Source organism: Cataglyphis hispanica, chromosome 3 (assembly GCF_021464435.1).
Source record: "Cataglyphis hispanica isolate Lineage 1 chromosome 3, ULB_Chis1_1.0, whole genome shotgun sequence".
NCBI lineage: Eukaryota > Metazoa > Arthropoda > Insecta > Hymenoptera > Formicidae > Cataglyphis > Cataglyphis hispanica.
Genome location: NC_065956.1, coordinates 2077861 through 2103993, shown reverse-complemented (window position 1 = coordinate 2103993; position 26133 = coordinate 2077861). Strand labels below are relative to the sequence as shown.

The window sequence follows — 26133 nt, the reverse complement described above, 5'->3', positions numbered from 1 at the left end:
CCTACGTAGTAAAGCAAGAGATTAATAAAAGATATAAAATCTGTTCATGGTTACATTTCAAAAAATAAAGATGCATTTTAATTTTTACAAAGAGTATTTGCTTCACCTTTATTCTTATGAATCAATTAATTTCTATAAAGCCATACTGTATACCTAATAAGCAGTTTATTATAAAATTAGAAACACATACACAATGAAAGCATATGGAAAATATAATAAGAACAAAATTAAATAAATACAATTTTAGTGTGATATCTATAATATGGATGGGTTGTAACATTTATGTGAACATATTTATTGTAATTAACATAATCGATTTATTAACATAAAATGTCTCACAATGAGCTATTTTTAATTAATATTTATCTATTCTTATTAATATCTGTTTATCAATAAAGTAAACTTGAAGTCGACTTAAGTATACCAATCACTCTGTCAAACACTATAACGATGAAATACTGCTTTAGTAAGCGAAAGAGCCTTTTTTCAATCCTGAATCGATATGTCACCGATTCTTTTTTTATAGCTTATGGATGTCGCATCGTCTCAAACATGTGTCGTAGCAATTTTAGATGAAAGAATATAAACAATATGTTTGGCCCCTCTTGTGCGAAGTCGAGTGCAAACGTCAAACGAGACGAAAGTAAATCGTTTAAAGCGCAATCGCATCTAATATAGTATGTTTTGTATGAGCGATTTACTTTCATCACATTTATCGTTTGTATTTGGCAATGTAATAGGAGCAAAAACTATACAATTTAAAAAATTTCAATGTGCAGTTTATAATTTTATTGAAATAAAATATATAATTTTAAGATATGTATAAAATAAATTGAGAATTTTATAAAATTAAAATATATTGCGCATACACAAAATGTGCAAATGATTAATCCTTTAATTCACCCTGATATTTCCGAATATGAAAGATAACTTAAAACTGATCCATTTTTTTAATGATCGATTATCATAATATTTATAATGCCATTTATTTGACATTTATAAATTTAAAATTTCATTAAAAAATCATCCTTTTCCGCTATTTTAAATATAACTTAAATCAACTTTATCACAGATTATTTTTTATATATTTTAAATAGGAATAGATTTAAATTTAAAGAACATAAATACATTCATACAAATCTCGCAATTAAAAATGCATTTCTAAATATATTAAAAACTTTATTATTACATCTTTTTTATATTTTATTCTAGATTTATGCTATTTTCTCTCTGCAGCAGTTATTTAAACTGCTCATAATTTTTTTTCTAGAGATAATATACAAAATTATTAGTTTCATATCAAAAACATAAATATACAAATTTGTTGATGTCTTTGTATTATTAAAATTAAGAGCAGAAATCATTTCTTTAAAATAGTCACGGAATGCTATTTGCATAGATAAGTAATGCATTGGTTTGCGATCGATAAAAAAATAGACTGCTAGAAAAATTAATATTGATTGCAGCAATATCAAATGCAGATTTCAGAAACTCATAATTGAAATTATTATTAATAAATAATGGCCTAATCATCACTGATGATTATAGTTTTATTAGTTGCCTCTTAGCTCTATTTTACATAGAATAAGATTAGAAAAAATGGAGATTTTAAAATTAGATCTCTTAAATAACATTGCGTTGGACTTTTATTTCTTATCTGATTTGTGCAAATTAAATTAAAATTGTGCAAATCAGATGAGGCATTAAGTAACGCCATGCCATTCAAGAGATTTAATTTTAAAATTTGATCTCCACCCTTCCTAGTCTTATTCTATAAGCGAAGCCAAGAAGTAGTTAATAAAATTATAATTATTAGTAATGATTAGACAATTGTATCAACTTTATAAACTGTTGAAAGATTCTGAGATTCTTTATATTTTATCGTCCATTCTCGATTTAATCCTCACATATCGGTTATATATACAATTAATAATTAGAAAAATTGATTGATTAATGATTTAAAAATATTTCTTTATTTACATTTAGAAAAAGGTAATAATAATTTTAAATGATGATAACTTTATAATAGGTTAAAAAATTACAATTAACATTATTAATATAATGGTATATATATTTATTTATTATACATATTATATATTATGTAATAACATGATTATATTTAAATATTTTCTATTTTTTACTCAAATTTGTTTTGAAACGCAAAAGTTGCGATACAGAAACAACAATAAATAAATATAATTTGTTAATAAATAAATGCTATCTAAAATACCCAAATAAATAATTATTTTATAATTATATTATATATTATAATAATTATTTGTTCTTGAGCATTATATTTTAGCGCAATATATCGACAGAATAATCTGTCATCAAGCTTCGAAGTTTACAACGAGCTTTCATGCGCGTTAATGAGAGTAATAATTTTGCATATACGTAGTATAACATAAAATGCTGATTTGGCAATTACAAGGAATGACAAGAAAAAAACGTTGGATATAACAATGTCATTCATTCAAAGTACTATGACAAAGCAATTTTTATTATAAAATATCTGTTAATCATATATGTATATGAAAAAAAACATTTATCTATAAGTAACGATAAGATTTATACAAAATTTATTGCGAAAAAATAAAATTAGATGTCAAGTAATATTTTTTCAAAAATGTATAATATATTTTATATATAAATTTATTATATTTTAATAATAAGGCAAGTGCATACAATACTACAGTAATAATATGTGTGGCTTTTGTTCACCAAAATTTAATTATGTTAAAATATTATAAAAATATTTTTATAATTAAATTATTTTAATTATGAAACACACTTAGAATTTGTGTCTTTTGATACTAATTTGAATATCGGGGCATTATATATTTTTAATAAATAAAATCTTTACGATAATAATTTTACTATAATAAATAAGCTGATAATATTGACAATACTGTTTGCGGGAATGTCTTTCGGTATTTTCTTAAAAATACTTGGTTATTAAATAAGGTAAATTATGTCTTTCAAATTACATAATTGTTATATTTACATTTACTACATTAAATACACAAAATATACAGAAATCTCTTCTATTTTCTTTATGATGCTTACAATTTGACATTATCTCTAACTCTTATTTTTTATCATTATAATGGATAATTACTATTATATATTAATTAATTTTATTAACATTTATTAATTGTGGAATTCAAATCTGGAATTAGAAACATTAGAAAATAGACAAGGTGGCAGAATAAGGATCAAGTTTTACAATTAAAATTAATCAACGTTGAATTAGTTATTCAAAAATTAAAATTTAAAGTTCTAATTTTTTGACAATAGACAATAAATAATTAAATAAAAATTAAAATATTAATAAAAATTAATACAAGATTGATATATCTTTGATATATGTTTGTCGCACAAAAAAAAATTGGAGATTTCAGCGAAAACAAGAAAGGCATAATCGCGTACGATATCGCGGAAATATCGGTGCAAGTAATAATATGGAAATATTTTTCCGCTTAGAGCGAGCAGAATTTCAGGAATGCGCGATTCAGATCTGGAATGAGGCCAATTGGACTTTTCCTATCACGCGGAATTTTTGCATTCCGTGACAAAATAACTGTGAAAACGGTTGCCGAGGTTTCTTCTTCCCACTATACGGCACCCTATTTTTGGATATAAAGTTTTTTTGAATATAAAGTGACCTCTCCCTATGACTGCAAAGATTGTGTCAAAACGTGAAAACCGATCGTAGCTGACATGACAATGTTGCGAATATAATGTTGCTCATACAATCTAAGCATATTATCTATTAAGCTCACAATTAACCAAATTTCTTTGATTTTTTTACTAGCGACCTTGTTACGAGAAAAAAATTAAGTTTATTTTACAAATAACGTGTAAGTTATTTCATATGTGAATGATCTTATGAAAGAAATATTGAAATAATTTCTCTTAATTTTTGAAAGCTATTAAAACACAATTAAAAACATTGTACTTTTATAAAATATAGAGTTATTAATTTTTTAAATACAATAATATAAATATAAATAAATATTTATTTATTTTCATGAAGAAGCCGTGCATATAACATTATACAATATAGTAATAAGGCAAATAAATCATATATGAAGCATGAAAATGGTGATATTAGGACATCATCTTTAATAGATACATTGTTTTGTAATGTAAATTTAAACTAATACTTGATTCAAATTATAGCTACATCCTCTTTAAGGTGAAGACTCCCGCTCATTGTTCGAGTATTCGTTTTAAACATTTGTATCTGGCTCTCTGCCATGTCCTGTCGCCACCTGATGGAAGTCGATTTGCAACGACCTGAAAATAAAGCGAAGCGCAAACAACAGATGAAATGTTTGCGAAAGTTATTTTCTCCTAGTTAAGATCCAGAATGTTGTAGAATTTGTGTAATTTTTTTATCCAAAATTTGCAAAAATTGCACATTTTTTTGCATAATGCAATCATGCATTGTGTACATGCTTGAATATATTTGTATTCTTAAAAATTAAATTTTTTAAGTGCGTTGCTCAAATTTATTAATTATTTTTTTATCTAATACTTAAAGATAAATTTGCACTTCTTATATGTATTATATATAATTTTTTGATAAAAAATGTTTGTACTTTTTGCAGTACTGGAGAAGAATATTTTTCAATAAAAATTTTTTTCTATCTATCAACTAAGCCGCGCCGTAAATTGCTAGTATTGTTAGATGTTTGAAGCTGGTCATGATATATTGGCGCACAAATTGGTTCATATCTCGTCTTTATTAAACTATTTTTAGCTTTAAAAACATTTAATATTTTAACATTTAATACTTGCATTATGAAGCTAAATTGATATGTTTCTTTAAATAGCAGAATATATCTTTGCTTTATACAATCTCGAGAATGATTCAATCAGAAATCATTCTTAAATAGATTATAAAACATGAAACGATATGTTCAGTTATCTAAAGAAACATATCAACTGAGCTTCAAAATGTAAACTTTAAATTATTGTAAGAATGAATGCTAACATTAAATCAAATATTTGTTTGAATTTGATATTGTCTAGAAAAACTTTCCCGAAGATAGTATAAAAATATATGTGGTGATTTATATAAAACTTACTTACTGTAAGATCTTACAATAACATTTTTCAATATACTTGTCGCATCGTGTGCCAAACAAAATATGTGAAATACTTGCACACAGGTATGTTTGTAACGTAAGAAAGAATGCGCATATCTACTATACAAAGAAAATATTTTAAATATAGGGAAGAAAATAAAAAAGGGAAATTATAAATGAATTATATGAATAAATTATAGTAAATGCGTTTTTGTTCTGACTTATCAAAATATGTAAATCAAAAAATATGCATACAGATACTCTTTTGGAATATATTAAAAAATAGATTTAAAAAAATAAAAAATAATGAATTCATAGACATTTTTTGTTATTTATACAGTTTAATTGTACTGACAAATTTATCAATTTTAAAATGATTTTTATAGATGATTTAAAATATGAACATGATATATTTTATTTGCTCTAGAAATAAATGAATTTTTTAATTTCTATTGAAAAATAACATTTAAATTATAAATTAAACGTTAATTTTATTGCTAACAGATTCTGTAATTAAAATTTCAAAAAAATGTAATTTTATGTTTTCAAAGCTCTTTAAAATGTTTTAATCAATGTTTTATCTTATAACGCAGATATATTATTTGTTCTATTATATTGTACTTTAAAAATTACAAGAAAATAAAAGAAAATATTATTCTTTTAGTTTTAAAGTTTGAGTATCATATCTTCAAAGATAAGTGAACACAAAGGTGGATGAAATATTGTTTTATTCATATCCCTAAGTAGCAAGGCGACATCAAATGACGCTTTAATGACGTCTTAGACTTGACGTCTTAAATATCTTTAATAACTTTACGTTAGAAATTAAGACGTCATTTGATGTCTCCTTGCTACTTGGGATCTTATATATCAAGTTTCATGCGCATTGATAAGTTTATGTCAACGGCGCTGCAAAAGCATGATAAAGCATGTATAAGAAAATTCTAAATGAAGACTGTCTATCCTTCTCATGTATAAAACATTCTATCTTTGAAAATAAACGATTTGCAGGCTTTGCAATTACGCGATATCTGCAACGCTATATCCGATCCTTTGGACGAGATATCGAATGCTGATCGATATTGTCCGTCTGACGCTTCAAACGATATAATTCGACGATTTGACGCTGTCTCTTCGATTCGTTAACGGCAATGCAGCGTTGTCAATGGAACAGTTTACCTTTAACATTTTTCTGCGCAGCTGATCATACAAGTGAAATATAATATATATTTTATTGGAAAGAAAAATAAGCGCGAGTATTAAAGCTTTTTTTTGGATAAATGTTTTTAAAATGACATCGATATCTTTCTTTTTGTTTGCATAATATTATAAAATTGTGATTTGTATTTTGTTCAAAGCAGATGAAGCGGATAAACTATATCGAATTGCCAAACATATCATGTAAATTGTTATATTTGAGAATATTTACAAATATAAAATAAAGATAAAATATTGATTGAATGTCATTTGTAATCAAAATAGAATGATAAGTAATTACCCGAATTGCATGCAAGGATATCGGAGCGTTGAAATCTTGTCAACTCTTGTGTTTCACGACGTTGCACATTTGTTCGATCCATCATGCAGCAACATTTGCAGAGTACTAAATCAAAGTAAACTCGAAACCTGAAATAATTATTACGCTCATGTGGCTATGTTTATAAATAATTCTCTGTGCATCTCATTAATTAAATTAAAGTGTTTTGGATGCAAAGGATCCAATTGGCAAAGGACTGCGTATGTAAAATAATGCAGTTTGTGCGCTCATACAGATCACACACGAATAAATTGAAGATAGTTTTATATTTTCATTATATTAAAATCGAGCGGATTAGCACTTTGAGTACAGATCAGATCATAATACTCCAATATTTATATTACATATCTATTTATCAAGAAATGAATTTAAAAGCTAAAAATATAGATAACTAGCATAACCTGTTAATAAATAAAACACATTTTATTTCTCTGTTTTTTTAAAATTTTTAAATAATATATAATATATATATAATTTTTAAATAATATATAATATTAAATTTATAACTCGTGCGTTTATTATGTAGAATCTAATAGATTGTGAGTGAGAATTGTGATAGCAGTAAAAGGCCAGAAAATAATGTAATTATTGTATTTTACTATGTAATCATTTTATAACATCAACACCAATGACATCCATTTGTGATTGTTATGCTATTGCGCACATCATTTTAATAGAATGATGATAATTGAATGATAATTGAATTCACACACTTATTGCAGGTATGCAATGGTCGTTGAATAGACAATGGTGGAGAAAATGCAAATATTGCAGCGCTGTCACAGTGGAAGATGTCAAACTTCAAATTTAATCAATTTGTCGTTGCAGCATAAGATAGTAAGATTTAGAACTATAATGCATTTACATGCGCAATTTAATGGAACAGGATTTGCAATTGTTAAAATAAGTCTAATATAAATATGATAATTTGGACGTCATAGAAGTAACAAAACTTTAAATTTTAATTACAAACTTAATTTTTTCTTGTAAATTTAATTTAAAATTTAATTGCGCATTAAATTGGATTGATGATAAAAATGTTACAGTTGCTAATAATATTTTTATATATTTTTCTATAAAAATTTGTTTTTAATTTTGTTTAAAAATTTTTTGATAATATGTTTATTCAATCATATATAATTTAAAAAAAAAAATGTTTTTAAAGAGTAAATAGACTATTTTTATTTTTTATTACTATGTGTTACATCATACTAAAATGTTTTTAATTATATTTTATATTATAAAAGAGAGATAATAGAGGGAAAAAAATTATAAGCAATTTAATTAATTTTTTTTAGTTATTTCTCTTTTGATCATTCGCAATTATATTTTATTAAATATAGTACGGATGATTATCAAACATTAACTTAGAAGATTGTCTAAAGTTTCAACATTAATAGGATTGTCTAAGAGAATAAATGATATAGCAAACGTTATTCCTAATAACAAGATTCCTTCAAAGTGTAATAAAGATAAAGCGTATTTGATACTGATGATTATATTGCGTCAGACCTGATTGGTTTCCAGAATAAAAAAATTTAACGAATGGAACACCAGTAAAATAAACTATTCTGAATCAATGTGAATGCAAGAAAATGTATGATTAGAACGATAGCTCTATGATTAACCGATGGATCAATATTATTCGCGTTATCAATTAAATGATCACAAAACCGCCAAATGACTCATAATGTACAAAAATTTTATTAAGCTTATATAATTATTATTAATTGTCTCTAACGTAAAGTAACGTAGAAATTAATTGTATTTTTATGAAATAATTGTATTTTTATGAAAAATTTTTTACATAATTTTTTATTACTTTTTTTAAAAATGTGATTATTAATAGAAATTATTAAACACATATTTTTAGAAAAGCAATTAAAATTTATAATTTATACTTTTTTTTTAAAGCAATACTAATTATATTGAAACAGTGAGATTATACAATTTTGTACAAAGGTTCCCGATAAAGTTTCAAGATGAGGAATTATATTTTTGACATCATTAATCCTAAGTTTTGTCTTCATTTCTTTAATTGCCAGATTGCTTTGTTATAATCTCAAAAGTTGTCCAATTTTCAAAGTATTATGTTTGATTGAATGTTACTAGGATTTATGTAAATTTCATCCACTTCACATGACTCGGATTCAATCAGTTTAATGCAAACGTAAAGTCTTATCAAATATATACCTTTATTTTACACGTCATGCTGTTAATCTTATTATATTATGTCGTATCAATTTATTGCAAACCTACTCTTGGCAATATTTATCTCAAACTTTATTAATTCATGCTTTTAAGATACAATAAATTTTTTTCCGCATTTTTCAACCTCATTTCATTCCAATGTATTATAGAAATATTATATACATATATTGCATTGAATTTATATAAATCTTGTCTGATTGTCGATATTATATTTATCTCATCATTATTCTACTGTAAAATTAAGATGTACGTTCTATAAAACTACTAAATATAAAATACATGTGAAACTGTTTTCTTTTATAAAAAAAAAGTAAAAATTGCATTTCTCTCCTTGTTGAAGCTTTTGGACATTATAAGAAACAATACAATACCTGTTATTCATCCAATAATATATAATCGGATTAACCATAGAGTTGGACATGGCGAGCCAATAGAAGCCTAAATATACATGTTGTACATAACTGCTTTCTGCGAAATGACGATAATGATACACAAAAATAAAGAATCCCTGATATGGCAGCCAACACACCGCAAATATTGTCACCACAATGATAAACATTTTTACAACCTGTAACAAACAAAAAAATATTACAAGATTTTTTTTTAATACATTTTATTTTTCTCCAATTATTATATTTTTTTAATTATGGACATTTTGATAAATTTGATACTGGTATATATACACTTTATTAAATTACATTTACTCTTTATAAAAGGTCACACGCAATTTATTGATTAGATAATTCCTTTCTTGTTATAAATGTATTGGACGAATTATTAATTATAAATTACAAATATAAAATTATTAATTAAAAATTATAAGCAAATTACAAATTTTAAGCTTTTAATAAAATTTAGCAAATATTTTTATTGTTGCATTTTGTTATATTTTTACGGTTGATACGGACAATCATTGTATAGTTGCATTTAATTCCGAAACTTATATCAATGTCCATTGCGCTGGACAATAGTATTAGGAAGAGCTTAATAGAAACCTATCCTAAAGTTTACAATTTCAACTTGTCTTGCAAGTTATTAATTTGCTACTCCCAACGCAATTAAAAGTTTCATGTAAAACATAGAAGTAAATAATTTATGTCATTAAAAATACAAAAGTATTTTTGATATTTAAACAGATAATTATAAAAACTTTTGATTTGCATGTGTAAATAAATTTGCGAACCATTTCATAGCAATAAAGCGACTATGACTTAGTTTATAAAAGCACATTCCGAAATTTTTGGGTACTTGAAAGGTAAAAATTTTTACAATATTTTGTATTTTATTTGTAGCTATTTTTCAAACTTTCTGATACACTTTTTTATTTTTTTAAAAAGTCAAGATACTATCAGCATACAATGTACAAGAAAATATTTATTTTTGGACTTCACAACATAACAGACGACATATCGACAGATTTTTGCATATTATATTTATATCAATATATATGTTCCATATATATCCGATACATTCTATATATTCCATATATGTCCGAATATATAATGTTTGCAACATAAAAATCAATAACATACCTTACGTTTAGATTTCATCGATTCTTTTTGATAATGTGTAAGTTCGCCAATAGATTTTGAGCCCCATAATTTTCGTCCCATACATGCATAACAGACAGCCATCACTGTCATAGGAACCAGATACGTTACAGTGAGGAATAGAAGATTATAACTGTGGAATAGATGATTTATATATAACCATAAAAAACCTACACACAAACAGATATATATATATATATATATATATATATATATATATATATATATATATATATACACTGCTATTATATTAAGTTTTATCAAAATTTGTTTCATAAGATACACAGAGCTAGTAACACACATATTACTCAAGAAAAAATTGCAGAGAATTTGTTATTTATGATTGAGAATTTATTAATTGAGATATACTTAAATGTAATTTAATAGTAATATGAAATAAATTAACAATCTTTAATTAGAATAGATTTGTATATATAAATTTGATATTTTAGAATATGCTAAAAAGTTAAATGAAAAACTTAAGTCACTTAATTAATTATCAATTTTAATTAAAAAGAAAAAAGCTATACATAAAGTAGAATAATAAAAAGTAAAAATTGTTGTGCAGATTTGATTTTAATTTATTATTTGCAAATTCCAGAATTTATTGTGCAAAATTCATTTTATGATATGCAGATAAACAAAATAATTATACCAAAAAATTAAATATTTTTCATTCAGTTAAAATATGTTATGCGATATAGATATAACAACAAGAATGTTTTTTATTCATTTCAATAGATCGTAGTGATGAAAAGAGTTTTATTAAAAAAGTTTTTCATGCCGTTTATGTAATCATTGTTAAAGGTAGAATTATTTAATGTAACTAATTGAAATTGATATCTCTTTAATCATTAGTTTTGTCATTATTTGCTCGAAATATTTCGACAATTGTATTTTAGCATAGACAGCAAATTTCGACCTTGTTTTTGCTATAACGTCCATGAACAAAATTTTTCAAAATTTAAATCTTTTAAAATTAAATTATTAGTTTAAATTATAGGAAAAGCGTATATCAATCAATGCATTGATTTCTTATTTTATTTCATCGCGAGGATCCGGTTGCTAAATCTGATACAAGATATCGATTATTTATTATATTTTATCATGGACAATCATCTCTTATTTCAAAATTTCAAAGAGACAAAAGTGGGGACCTTGCCCAGGAATCCTTGTTACTTGCTATAAATAAGTGAGATAATTAGCATACTCATTTATTTTGTTAATGAGACATTCGTTTGTCTTTTATCCTTCACTCAATTACTTTACGTGATTTGTCATTTGTCATAGAGTTATTCATTATTTAACTTAATTCTTTATAAAAAGTAGTTATACTAGTAATGATATTTCAAAGGTAATTAAAAAATTAAAATTTAGTGCAGATGCCCAAAAGGATGATCATTGAGTCAAAATTAAAAAAATTAATTTCTAAACAAAAAGAGCTTAATTTTCCTCAAGATCCTTTTCCTCTCTTTATAAAACTCTACAATCTTATAAATGAAATAAATCAGTAGCGAATACCTTGTGATAAATTAAAATAAATTAAATTCAAAATCAAATATTTTAATGATAAATTAATTAAAAAAAAACGATTATTGTCAAAAATATGAAATTAGTGAATTATTTGGATTAGAATAAAATAATAATTTAAAAGAAAGTGCACAAACTAGGCCCAAACCCGAGTAAATTTTTTAAATGATTTGACCCAAAAACAAACCAAATTTTATTAAATCAAATTATGATATTGCAAACACTTTCGATCAGAATTTCAATTCAAAGTATACGTGAAAATCATTGTTTAATAAGTCGAATTGTATATAAGAGAAGCGTTCTGTGAGACTACTTGACATAGATAGAAACTGTGCAGAACTTGAATACTATTTTGACACATAGAACCCAGCTACTTCCTTTGCTGAAGTGTTTTAAATTATTCTATTATGCGTTATATCTAGCAGAAATGTTGTCAAACTTAATTTTTGGAAAACATTTTGTAGGTATGTAGGAACAGAGATATTCACTTAACGCATAAATTTTTGATAATGTTCTTCGTAAGAGAAGAGTATTATATATTAACGGCTTTAAGTTCGCAAACTATCAATAAATGAAAATACTTCAAAGATACATATACCTAAAGTTTTATTTATTGTTAGATATATATTTCCCTGAATAAGATATAATCAAAATTTACAGAAAAATTCAATTTAAAATCAACATTTTTTAAGAAAAAATTTGGATATGATTGTTTTTATAACTTTTAATTTAATAAATTTAAAAACTTGGTAATTAAATGTTTATAAACTTATTGAGAGAAAAAAGCTATAAGTATAGCTATAATGCAAATAATATAAAATAGATCTGTATTCATATATTTGATTCTTACAGATTACAGATTATACATTTATATATATTTTTTTATATACAGGTTCAGTATTCTTTATTTCTTTATAAAATATTTCTTATAATAATATGTTTTCCTTTTTTGAAAAAAAAGGAATATTGATTTTTATTCTATTTTTAAAAATGATGAGTTATCTTATTTATATAGAAAAGAAAAGCCAGAACCATATTCAATATTGACTTTTTACATCCCCCAATTTATTTTTTCCAGGTTTTTTCTTTTCGTCAGTAATACAATGCAAATTTTAAATCAATTATTAAAGTTCAAGAATCATGTTAAGAATGATGTTTAAAATTAGTTGCTCTTTTATTTTTAAATTTTCTCTCTCTTTTTCTCTCTCTCTCTCTCTCTCTCTCTCTCTTTCTTTCTATTTTTTCAATCTAAATTTATATTTTAAAAAAATCTAAATTTTTGTATTATTAAATATTACATGGATAGAATTTGTATTATATTTATTTTTTCAATCTTTATATTTAAAAGCCAATTTTATTCTAGGAAACATTTAATTAGATTTTTTTCTCTTTTGTAGCTTTTTTTTTAAATATAACTTTTTTTAATTTATCCTATTATACATTAGATAGTTATTAAACTATAATGTATAATTCTCTTAAATTTTAAAATTGGGAAAAGCTAACTGTAGAATAATATTAATTAAATCCGTTATAATCCGTATTAAATTCTTTCATTCATCTGCATTAATTCAATAACAATGCTTTGTAATTTTAATATCTTTTTTCAAGCGAAATAAATCATAGTAAGCGGCGAAGCTTACAATTAATCCTTTAATAATTAATAAAGCAATATCTTTCAATTGACGCAGACAATGGATCAAATGCAACCGCTCTAATTAGGTCAAACTACTCCTATCATTCTCCAGCGATATGTTGGTAGTAGATATATACCAATCTTCCAATCTATCTTTTTAAGGTAATCGTTGATTTAATCTCTTTTGCATTTGTAATGAATCGCGATTCCGAATACAGTTTACAGGAATTTTTTTTTGCACGCGATTTCACATGTACGCTATTCCTATCAAAGAACGTCTAATAGTTTCAATTTCTCTCATACACACACACGCGCTCGCGCGCGCGCACATATATGTATATATATATACATGTGCACCTCAAAGTTTATTACTCCGAGATTTGTAGTAGGTTTGGTAAAAAAAAAAAATCAATAAAATGGAGTTTACTACTTACCAATATTCTGTCTTACTATGTAAATAACCTCCGTCAGGCCATAAGAGATAACACGAAATTCTGGTTGTTCCATGAGAATATCTGCAATTGGCTATACATTAGTTTCCCTAAGCAAATTGAAATAAATATGAATAACGATTGCCGTAATACGGAATATTATTCGGAATCATAAAGAGAAAAGACTCGTTAAATATTTCTAATCTTATTAAAGTGCATGTCTACATTTTTGAATATCAATCAATAAGGTTTAAAAGGTTTTTATGTTCCTTTATAGTAGAGTAATATTGAAATCGAGAAGATTTAATGAGATGGATATAAGAAAGAAAACAGCGTGAAAGCTATTGGAATGGAACATTTAATGCGGCTGTGCAAAATTGATTTTGAAATTGCTAAAAAATATTTGCGCGCTTATAAATTTTATTTACTACAAAAAAAAAAAAAAAAAATTTAATAAAATTTAATAATAATAAAGATATCAAGTTTGCTCAAGTATGCATATTGAATTTCTATGAAACACGATTTTAGAAAATCACTGCTCGTTTTATCCAACAATAAATACAATTTGCGTGTCTCAATTGATATTTAAAATAGTTTGCAATACAATTTGCGTGCAATTATATTTTACAATACAATTTATTTTCTATTATAAAAAACTGTTTTTAACTTGTTAAAATTTGTGAGAAGCTATTTATTATAAGAGAAAAATATAGCTGACGCTAAAAATGTGCAAACGACATTAGAAACATGCGGTCAGCTTTAAAAGATAGGATCAGCTTTAGGATTCACAGTAAAGCAAATATAATATGTATGCCAGTATGCTTAGGATAAGAAAATTTTTAGACTTAATTTATTTATATATTTATATATTTTTTTTATTAAAGTTTTATTCAAATTTTATTTATATATTTTTTTTATTAAAAAATTATATTCTTATAGAAAGACAACAATTTGGAGAATATTTTCTGAAATTTTTTGTATTTTAGAAACTACAAATTTTGTTGTTTTTTAATTATAAATAATGCGCTTTTTAAAATAATCTGTACATTGTAAATATAAAGAAAGATAAACAAGGAAGAAAATGTAACGCGATAAAATAATTGGTTTTTCTATTTATTAAGAGTGACAAAAAACTTAAGACATCGCCTGGCTAGCGGATTATGTATTAAAATTAAAAAATATTGAAATGTTCAATAATTTTATGTTATTATTATTAAAAACTTATATCTTTAAATTTTAAATTCTAAATTTTAAATATACTTTTAATTAATATTATCTTTGTTTGAATAATATTTAACTTATTAGTTTATTCCAATTTTTTAAATAAAGTATAGGACATATTTTTATTTTTATTTTTTTTTTACTTTATTATATCGTTATATACTAATAACTTATAATGATAATAATCTTGAATACTTAATATAAAACGTATAAATAGAATATATATAGAATAATGTACAATGCACAAATTTACATATGAAATGGCTTATAAAAATACAATCTTTGCAATCCTAAAAATATCAATGCGTAGATAACATTACCTGGCAAAATACATACAAGGTACGAACTGAGGCTCTGTAATTGATTGTGAGTCGTTATATGGGGAAAGGGATTACGTAAGCCACGTTTCGACAATAACATATTTAAAAACCGTGTTTTTATGTCGTATAAAATAAAAGATATTTTTAATAAAACACATTTTCTTGAACAATTCCTTATCGATTTCTAATATAAAACACAAATATAGATTTGAAATTGTGTATAATTAAATCACAGATTTAAAAGTTATAAGCTCTTTTTACAAAAAACATATCTATTTAAAAAAAATGTATATTACGAAAATAAAATAAGAAGTTCGTCGTGACGTGCTATCATGCAAAGAATAAGATTCTGCAGATAAAATAACGTAATAAAATATGTTTATAGTTTAATTCAAGATAAATTCTCTTTATTTTCTTATATTGTTCAAGAAAGCTTGTATTTTTTGTTTATAAGAAAATTTATGAATGTCAAAATTTAATATTAAAAATTGTTTAATTAAGTATAGATAATTTTTCAAATGTATTTACTTAGAGTACAAAATTAAAAATAAAAATATTAAAAATATTTTAAAAATATTTTTAAAATATTTAAAAGAAAAGAAAACGAAATAGATATGCAATACATACATATGTATATAAAAAGTTCAAAGTAAAATATTACTTTGCATACATACTTTATCTTTATTTTTCAAAATTGCTCTGTGATTTCGCGTACTCTATAGCATACAATATATCTTTGTAAATACGACTGGAATTACACATTTGCAATATGATGTATTCAATATCACTGAACATATTTAAAAGTGAAAGAAACCTTTTTCAAAAAATATACATATATTGTATTGATTATATATATATATATATATATATATATATATATATATATATATATATATATTATATTGATATATTGTATTATATGTTATATATATTAAAGAAATGACATGTAAGAATTAGTTACATCAGTCAAATAATATCATCATTGTAAAACATGAAAAATATTCTATTCTATTGCTCTTTGTATCATTTACATTCTCAATTTAAGAAAACTAATGAGAATTTGTATTATTACAAAAAAGAGAGATAGTAAAAAATGCATTACAACTGCATATTCCAATGTTGCTGTAAGTTATAAAAACTGGCTTTTGATAATTATACTTACCTGCGTGATGTCGTTGTGGAATATAAAAGGCACGGGATCGCTAGTGCAGATGAAATGCTCCAGATTAAAATTAAAGTAATCACCGTTCTCTTGCGAGACATATGATGTTTCAGAGGATACATAATGGCCATGTACCTGCAAACAAACAGTATGACTATAGCTATTTAATATTCTCCTCCAGCAAACTGTTAAGATTTATGGCATTTAGTGTTGTCATTTCTCAAGATTTTTTTATCTTAGAGTTTTGTTGCATAAGAACCGTAAATATTTTTATTTATTACTTTCAAATATTATTTAAAAGAAAATATAAGATATATTTTATTTTGTAATAAAATGATAATTATATAGAAAAAATGAAATATATTATTTTATTTTAAAATGATAATTATATAGAAAAGATATTTTTAAATATTAATTATGTAGTATCTTTTTGCTATTTTACAAGTACAATTATTTTTTTATTTTACAAATAATTGTTTTTTATTGCTATTTTACAAGTACTAGAACAAAATAAATGCGCGTTACTCGCGCGCCATTTATTTTGTGCGTGTATGTGTGTGTGTGAGCGCGTGCGTGCGCGTGTATAATTATTTTCATATATTAACTCTAATTCTCCGTTTTTTTTCAAAATTAATTAAAATTAAAAAATTACACACATACTTAATATTTGATGCATTTGATATTACTCTCAAGTGCACCGCTCATGACAGGCTTCTATTGATATAAAGTAATAAAAATATTTAAAATTAATTTAAAATATGCTTGTATAAAATTTAATATTTTAAATAAACATATATATATATATATATATATATATATATATATATATATGCTATGTCATATATACTGTCATAATACGTAAAATATTTCGGCAGCAAATTATCACACACAATAACATAGTCGTTAGCCTTGACGGCATAAACATTGGCGCGCTATTATTTACGTATTTCGTGTGAACTATAACTCTGTTATCATTCGCGCGGTGACACTCGAGCAGGGAAATAATCGTGCAAAACGCTCCGTCGAATTCCTTCGCTAAACGCAACCGCGACTAGTATCGGGAAATTATTTGCTGTTATAATATAATTAATAATTAATTACATTTATATAATTAATAATTAATTACATTTATAAATAATATATAACTATATATATATATATATATATATATATATATATATATATATATCGCGATGATGGTTTTCTTCTCATTCGAATGGCGATACTCAAGCAATAACATAGTGATACGAAATACTTTATGTATCCTTAAATTCTATTTGTAAACGCGATTCCGACTAGTATCAGAATAGAAATCGCTATAATTATTACAACTAACGATTAATTTACTTTTAATACACGACACAAAACTGTTATTGCAAATATAAGTAATTGCAAATAAATCTTTATTAAATTCTCAATCGCGATCATTCATTATTGCAAGTAAAAATCGAATAAATAGGGATAAAAGTTTTAAATTTTGTTACAATTTTTCGATTATCGATAATAATTCGATAATTATTCATTTAACAGTGCTTATAGTCAAATTATATTTCGTGCTTTTTCTAAAATGCGAGCATAAAATAATTATTAATTAAACGATTGCTATATCATTCTTGCAACAACACACATAATTTTGACCTCGTGTAAATGTCAAACGCGAATCATACTTTCCGTATTACACTCTTATAATATAATAAAGAATATATCTCATGTAATTGCTTCGTAATCGGGAGTGCCACGCAAAGTATTTTACGATCATTACTTATACGATTTCTTCTTCCGCTTCCGCTTTCCCTTGCTCGAGGTAATCGATGATTTCCCGACTCAAAGTATGATTCTCATTGAAACGGGCTTCGATCGTGCCGATATTTGAAAAAGCGGGAGTGTCGATCAAAGTATCGCGCGTATAAATATAAAAGTAATATTTTTTAATAAAAGTGCGGGAGTGCCGTTTAAAGTATCGCGCGTGTAAATCAATTTAAGAGGAGAAGATCTTCGGGCACCGATAGAGCAGCCCCGTCGTAAGTTATTTTTTATTTATATATTAATTGCTTATTAATTGCAATGTGCAATTTAAATTAAGCAATTAATCGCGTAATTTGATTTTTTATTTATATGATTTATACATGAGAGAATTAGAGAAATAGATTTTTATATGAAAGTATAAATAATAATTTTGTAAAAGTTTTGTAAAAGTTATTAATTAGTTTTTCTGTAATATTAATTATTTTGAGCGTTGCTGCAATTTGAATCTTCTATTTGTATAGAACAACGAAGCGGTCCTGACATCCTGAGAGGAGGAGGGGGCCTAGGAGAGGCACCTTGCACCGGCGGAGCAACCCGATGGTGAGTATTTATCATTTGTATATTGATTGTTAAAAATCGCGCACACGGTACACAATAATTCAATCCCATTAGTTGAATTAATTAAGCAAGAGAAAATTAGAAAGAAAGACTTTTACGTAAATATAAAATATCATATAAAAGTTGCTATGTGAAAAAAAATCTTTTTATAATTTATAAAGTTGTTTAATATTTATATAGAGCTTCTTATTAGTAGATCTTATTGTCGCATAAAATATTAATTATATTTTGGATGCTGTTATAATTTGGATTTTATATTTGTATGTTACAGACAATGTAGCCTCAAGACCAACAACTCCGCCGTTGCGCATCAGTGCCGGTGAGTGATGAACTTTATTTTATTTTGAGGTAACGGATTTGTAGATATTGTAGATGCAAATATACATTATAAATATAGATCCGCTGCCTCAAAATGGATGGGCTAGAATAGATTAAATCTAATAACTTTTAATAGATTTTTTTAATGTGCATTAAAACATATTATAGATATAATTTAAGAGATATAAATTTAAGCAAAAGTTTTGAAAGATATAAAATATTTTTATAATTAATAAATTTTATTTAATTTGTTTAATAAAAAAAACGATAGAATAATTGCATTAATTTTATGAAAGTAGTAACTTATATTGCGCCAATTTTATCTTAATTTTTTATAGCCCATTCATCTATATTATCATATAATCAATTAAAGCTTCGCTTTAACTGATATAAAGCCAAAATTATCGATCTATTAAATTATATAAAATATAAGTGTTTTATTAATTTTATTTTAAATAAATTATATGTTATTAAGAATTATATATAATATATTATTATCAGAGTTTTATTCAATTTATTTTAATTAATAATTTGGCATTATATTAATTAAAGAAAAGTTTTATTAGAACGAAGCACGACAAACATCGTAACGTCTCACGAACGTAAACGAGCATAAAATTATGCTCATGTGCCGATAATAATTAGTCGGTTACGGAAGAAATTTCTCTTCTTTATTGACTTCTGATGGAGATCAAAGCTACATATCTGGCTAGATGTAGCCAAAATGAATATGGCCAGGATCAAAGGTAGGTTTAACTGACCCAACCGAAGCAATTAATTGATCAATATCATGATCAAAAGGTGCAATATTACACATGTTGAACGATACATGTGTTTGCGCATTTCTAAGTGCAATGACTTGTAATCAAGAATGTTATTGATGCATTCTATTGAGGTACGCGTTTAGGATACGCGATTAGAGCGCCTGATTAGGGCATGCGATTAAGAAACACCTCCCAAAATTTCGATGATCCCAGATTTCCACTGGCTTAGCCAACAAAAATAGGATTAGTACTATCCATTAGGACTATTTTAACTTAAAATAATTATTTAATTTCTTAAAATTCATAAAAACCAAAAAATCGGATTTTTTAAAGAAAAATAAAAATTAATTATAAAAAAAATTGTAGAAAAATTAAAATTAATTATAAAAAATTTTTAAGACAACATATATATACACATATATTATCTTTTCATATAAATCAAAAATTGCATATATATTTATTATGTGTAAAATAAAATAATCATTTAATTAAATATATAAATTTTTAAATTTATGTAATGTTAAACTCTTAAAGTAAATATATTCATATATCAATTATCTGCATTATTGGATATATCGGATATATCTATTTGATACTAATAAGCTTCGTTAATTGTAAATTGTGATAATAATTATACAATAGTTAATTCTGATAATTGTGTTATAATTGTGTTATAATTTAAGTTTCTATAATTGTGTTATAATTTAATTTATATGTAATCGATTTAACACGTTTTAAGAGTGGACAATTTTACTATAGCACTTCTTTATTATTGTTTTAACATTGTTTCTTTTAATAACTATTTAAAAACCGTATAAAATTTTGTTGTAGATTTTTGCATGTATTTTTTTGAGTTTTGCATTTGTTATGCATATAGTTTATATGTAAGAGCTTTATACATATATGCTTTGCGTAATAGCTGTTTCATATGTAATCCAATATGATAGGAAATGCAATCGTGTGAATGGATCCAATTTTATGCTACAATGCGTGTAATAAAAATGTAAATTGCTGTTGCAAATTGTAATAGTATTTTAGATTAAAAATATTTTTTGCATATTAAACATAACATTTTGCTACATATAAAGTTCAATTTAAACTTCTTTCTTCGAACTTTTGTATATTATTTTATACACAAGATTATGTAACGTAAGTCAACACATATTTTATGATTAATAATATACGAATTATAGCTGTTATTATAATAGCACATGCACACGTACTAATGTAACAAATTAAAAAATATTATATCAATAAATAACTCTTAATAAATTTTGAAATATCTGCGTAAAATTTAATCACAAAATTTATATTTCACAAACGTACTTACATAAAAAAATTCAATATGTTATTTATAATTATTTGGCATCTAATAAAATACTAGATTGTAATAATCGAATGTAGTAATAAATTGATACAATATTAAAACTAATTAGAGTTATTAAATTGGAACGCAAATTGACGCAATACATAGCCTAAATATACATACAAATTATGTATATTTTCAGCGATCATTAGATCATAAATGAGTTCATTTGTTTCGATATTAGCTCATTTTAACTCATTTTGCATGCAATTACAGTTTACCAAGCTCAATCAAATAGAATACAGTGATTAATTAAATTTTATTACGTCAAATTTGTGGATATAAGTGGCATCATTTCATATGACTAAATTTTAATTCTTTTTAAGTACAAAAAAATTATTTTTTTTCATTCATTCACATTTAATAAAAAACAAATAATATTGAATTAACTACAAAAATTTATTGTATATGGTTTTGTAATTAAATTTTAGTATTATTTGAGAGCCGTTGATGTCATTGGACACGGGACACGGGTTTATCTGAGTGTAATATTTCATTGATTAATTAATCTGAAATGAGGAAAAACGAAAGAAAATATCTGGACAATGAATTGTTTGTGACAAAAGTTCGTATTTAATTACATGTTTCATAATAGTTTCATTCAGTTCTCGCCGATTTAGTTTCAGCGGGACAATAAATATTTTACGTTTGAAATATGAATCCTGTTCCTTCGTCTTGCAATAAAACATATAGTGAGTTTCCCGAGAGAAACTAAAGTTGACAATTACTTTTGCACTTTATGTTCTTCTCTCCGAGATCGAGAAAAGCTAGAACTTGAAAGTCTACAATAAAATTCTTCGCATAAATATGAGACAAACAATGTGGATGATGTATATTTCTATATCGACGAATATATAAAAAGAAAAAAATATTGAAAAAAATTTACAAAGATTTCACAGAAATTAAAAGTAAATAACAAAAAATGTTAAGTGCATTTTTGAAAACAAAATTTATGTCCATCATCACAAATGCATATCAAATAGCTTGCACATTTTGTCTAGTAATTTTATACACGCTTTAATAATTAAAACTTCTCATTTTTGAAATGTGTTAATAGTTTGCCATTCGACGAGAACTTGCGTTTTACGCTAAATAATGTTTTATTGTTATTATAGACAATTGATAAATATTAATGATGAAGTATTAATATTGTGTGATTAATCAAATGAATTTAACAGATATAAAGCCAAATTTAAATAAATATAAAATCAAAAGTTTAGATTTTTAATTGATAAATAATATGGATTTATTATATTTGATAAATATGTCTGTGTATATAAATATTGCAATTTATAATATCATTGAAACTCACTCACAGTAAAGTTTCAGTTCAGTTTAATTAAGAAAGTTTTAGTTTCTACCAAAATTTGAATAATACAATTATTATCTTATCTCTAGATTTATAAGATAATAACATAAATAAAAAAATCTTATTTATTATAAATTTAACAAAAAGTTTAACAAAAGTTTAGTGATGTTATCAATACATGTTACACAACACAATGTTATCATATACATCCAATATTAAAAATCAATATAAACTGCAATAATTGATATAGTCTGATTAAATAATTAATGTAATTTGATTAAATAGTCTAATTTATTTTAATTAAAAAAAATATATATTTTATATAAAAAGAAGCAGAGAGGGATGATGAGAGCCTAGCGCAAAAAACAGAGCGTGAATATACTATCTTTAGAAAATTCCTTTAATTATCTAGATAAACATTTTATGATTAAGCGATCTTCCAACAAATATTAGGATATTTTTTGTAGCTATGCTTTTCATTTCTTTGCATCTATTCATCTCTCTTGAATTTTTTTGCATTACTCATATTTTTGCAATGTCATATTGTTGCGTCTGTGGAGTGTTGTTTCTAGCGGTTGGAATCGATAAAAGATTTATCATGTTTACTTTTTATCAGAGTCGTTGGGATTACTTGAAGAGTGAAATCGTGAAATACAATTTTTAATTTATTACTTACTGAATACGGTGCAAAAAGGAACCGAAGCGTTTATCTGGATAATTAAAGGAATGTCCTCCAGATAATTTATGCGCTCCCTGTTATTTGCGCTTGACTCTCATTATAGTTCGTTGCTTTCTTGTTTTTATATTACTTATTAAAGCTTCTCATTTTATTTTTATATATTTTTATTTTATCAGCACAAAAAGACGTTTTCATTTCTAATTCTCATCTATTAATTGCATGGAAATGCAGCCGTCACTCCGTCATTGTACGCTAGAATAATAAGCAACGTAGACAAAATAGCTGCATTGTTTTCCATGCGATTTTTTCGGGTATACGCATAGCGAACTATCGAGTTATTTCGGAAATGTCATCGAAACCATAACGACGTTCGACGTCGCAAAAACACAGCATTCTACACGCGCGGTGAGAATTAACATTCCGAAACAAGTTTGCAAACCGACGCGTTGTCTGGGAAAACATATTAAGTCATTTGCAGTAGTGAGGCAAAATACTAATATACGTGAGCATCTGCAGACACAAAATCTGAATATAAATACATCTCAAAAAGAAGTCTATCTTTCTATTAGCTGTTATGCTCTCTAATTAATATTATTGGAATTTTTATTTTACGAAAAGTTTAGCCAGTTAATTATTAATATAATTATTTGAGATTTAATTTATATCAACATGCTTATATCAACTAGATATGTTTTATTTATTTAGAAATTAAATCGACATATTATGCAAACAGCATCCGTCATTTACAGGCTACCCACTTATACATAATGTATTGTACATGCTAACAAGTAATACTCTCTCTCTCTCTATCATAACAGTACATCATAGAGTTTATTAAATTTAAAGAATAACATGTATTATTCTTTTTTAATTTATATAGTAATATTAAAATATCGCAATTTGAATTTATTTAATAATAAATTTTTTATAAAATTTTATATTTATTAACAGTACAAATAAGTTTAGCAGACACTACTATATAATATTTTAAATTAATATTATTTTATGAGAAAAATAACATAAAAAGGTTAATTTCTATAATTTTTATTTTTAATTATATAATTGAGTTACTTTAGTACTATTTTTGAGTTACGTTACAAGAAGAAATGTTATTACGTCTACCACAAGAGAATAAAAGTCAAAGAATATTAATTAAGAATTAAGAAGTATTTCTTATTAAAGCAATAATATAGTAAAAGATGAATTTTCTGTTGTTTGTCACTTTATTGTTTCACGGTAATTAAATTTGATATAATTTTTCTTATATTAAAAGTCATAATTAACTTTGTCATATTTCTTATATTTAGTTATTATATAAGTCAACTAAATATAACGAAAGATACGCAAGTGATACATTACGAAGTTATAAAAGTTACAGAGTAGTATCTAATAAATTTTCAATGGATACTCAATTTATCCGATAGCATAAAACAAATCCGACATACACAAACCGCAATACATGAGAAGCGTAGCCATGCAGGACCTTTCGAACTTTGATTTCCCTTTCACGATCAGCATGCGAAAGGCATCGAAAATGCATTGGAACTTGTTCGATGTTTTGAGATGTTTAAAATTATTTATTTGTATTCATTGACTACGTCTTCCTCCCTGATTATATCGTAGACACTCCCACAATGATAAATCCTCTAATATTCAATGTGTATTACGAACAAAAGTGTTTTGTATATATCAAATAAATATTGTTATGGCATAGTATACTAAAATTAATTACTATATAAAATTAATATATTTTTATCTTGAAAAGTATTGATCTTTTGAGGACAAGACATAATTTAAAATGCAGTAAAACATAAAACATCTTAGACTTTAATATTGGGGAGACGAATTATTAGCTGTTGGCGTTGATTGATCATTAAATCGATTTTTAAATCAATATTTCTATTTTCAATAAACCGTTACTAATTGATTGATGGTTGATGAAAATTTGTTAAAAAAAGTTTTTGAAATATAGATGAATTTGTCTATTATATTTATGAATCCGGATTTATTTTCTTTTATGTCATCCTAATATATGCATAATACCTATATAGATTCATATATTTGCACATGTTCATAGTTGTCTTACTTAATCAAACATTTATTTTAATTACATTTGTTTACTAATGTAAGGAAAATATTGCCTAGCTTATTTGATTTTAATTGAATAAATAACATCAGGTTTTATGTTACTAAAGTTTATTTCAAATACACAATCTTAAAGCCAATAAAACAAACTATCAACTGAATTAATTTTTTTTCTGCATATCAGAAAAAGGTAATTTAAGCCTATCTTCTTAAGCACACTGTATCCTGTTTTAAATGATATTTTTTTAATGTTAAAATACATATTTAACATCATTTATAAAATATTTAACATCATATATAAAAATAAGTTAAAAATCAAACTCATAATATTTTCTTATTTAAGTAAATGCGAATTTAGTGTGTACACACTTTTTAATACACTTCCATTTTTTTGACGATCTGAACTACTATTCACTCTAATAATAGTTAACTAACTCCAATTCTAATCCTCTTACATCAATTAGCGTTCATTATACCCATTCCCTTATCCGATTCCATTCCTGAAAGTTCTGTGCAACTTCTGCTTTAATTTCCATGGCGTGCAATTTATCATTAAATAA

At 24.7% G+C, this 26133-nt stretch overlaps 1 protein-coding gene across 2 annotated transcripts in view; it reads right to left on the bottom strand.

Moving 5' to 3' along the window:
- Positions 1–4082: 4082 nt before the first annotated feature.
- The window catches only part of LOC126859343 (tachykinin-like peptides receptor 86C), a 38887-nt gene continuing 16836 nt past the window's right edge, over positions 4083–26133 (bottom strand). Inside the window, exons 3-8 of one of the 2 annotated variants that reach the window (XM_050610494.1) lie at positions 16689–16823; positions 13989–14069; positions 10374–10524; positions 9213–9409; positions 6592–6719; positions 4083–4299 (exon numbers count right to left, since the gene is read on the bottom strand). In XM_050610494.1, the coding sequence (XP_050466451.1) occupies positions 4172–4299; positions 6592–6719; positions 9213–9409; positions 10374–10524; positions 13989–14069; positions 16689–16823 (820 nt within the window). In that variant the 3' untranslated portion in view covers positions 4083–4171. Of the gene's footprint in view, positions 4300–6221; positions 6273–6591; positions 6720–9212; positions 9410–10373; positions 10525–13988; positions 14070–16688; positions 16824–26133 lie in introns of those variants that run through there. The other variant, XM_050610495.1, reaches the window with a different exon arrangement.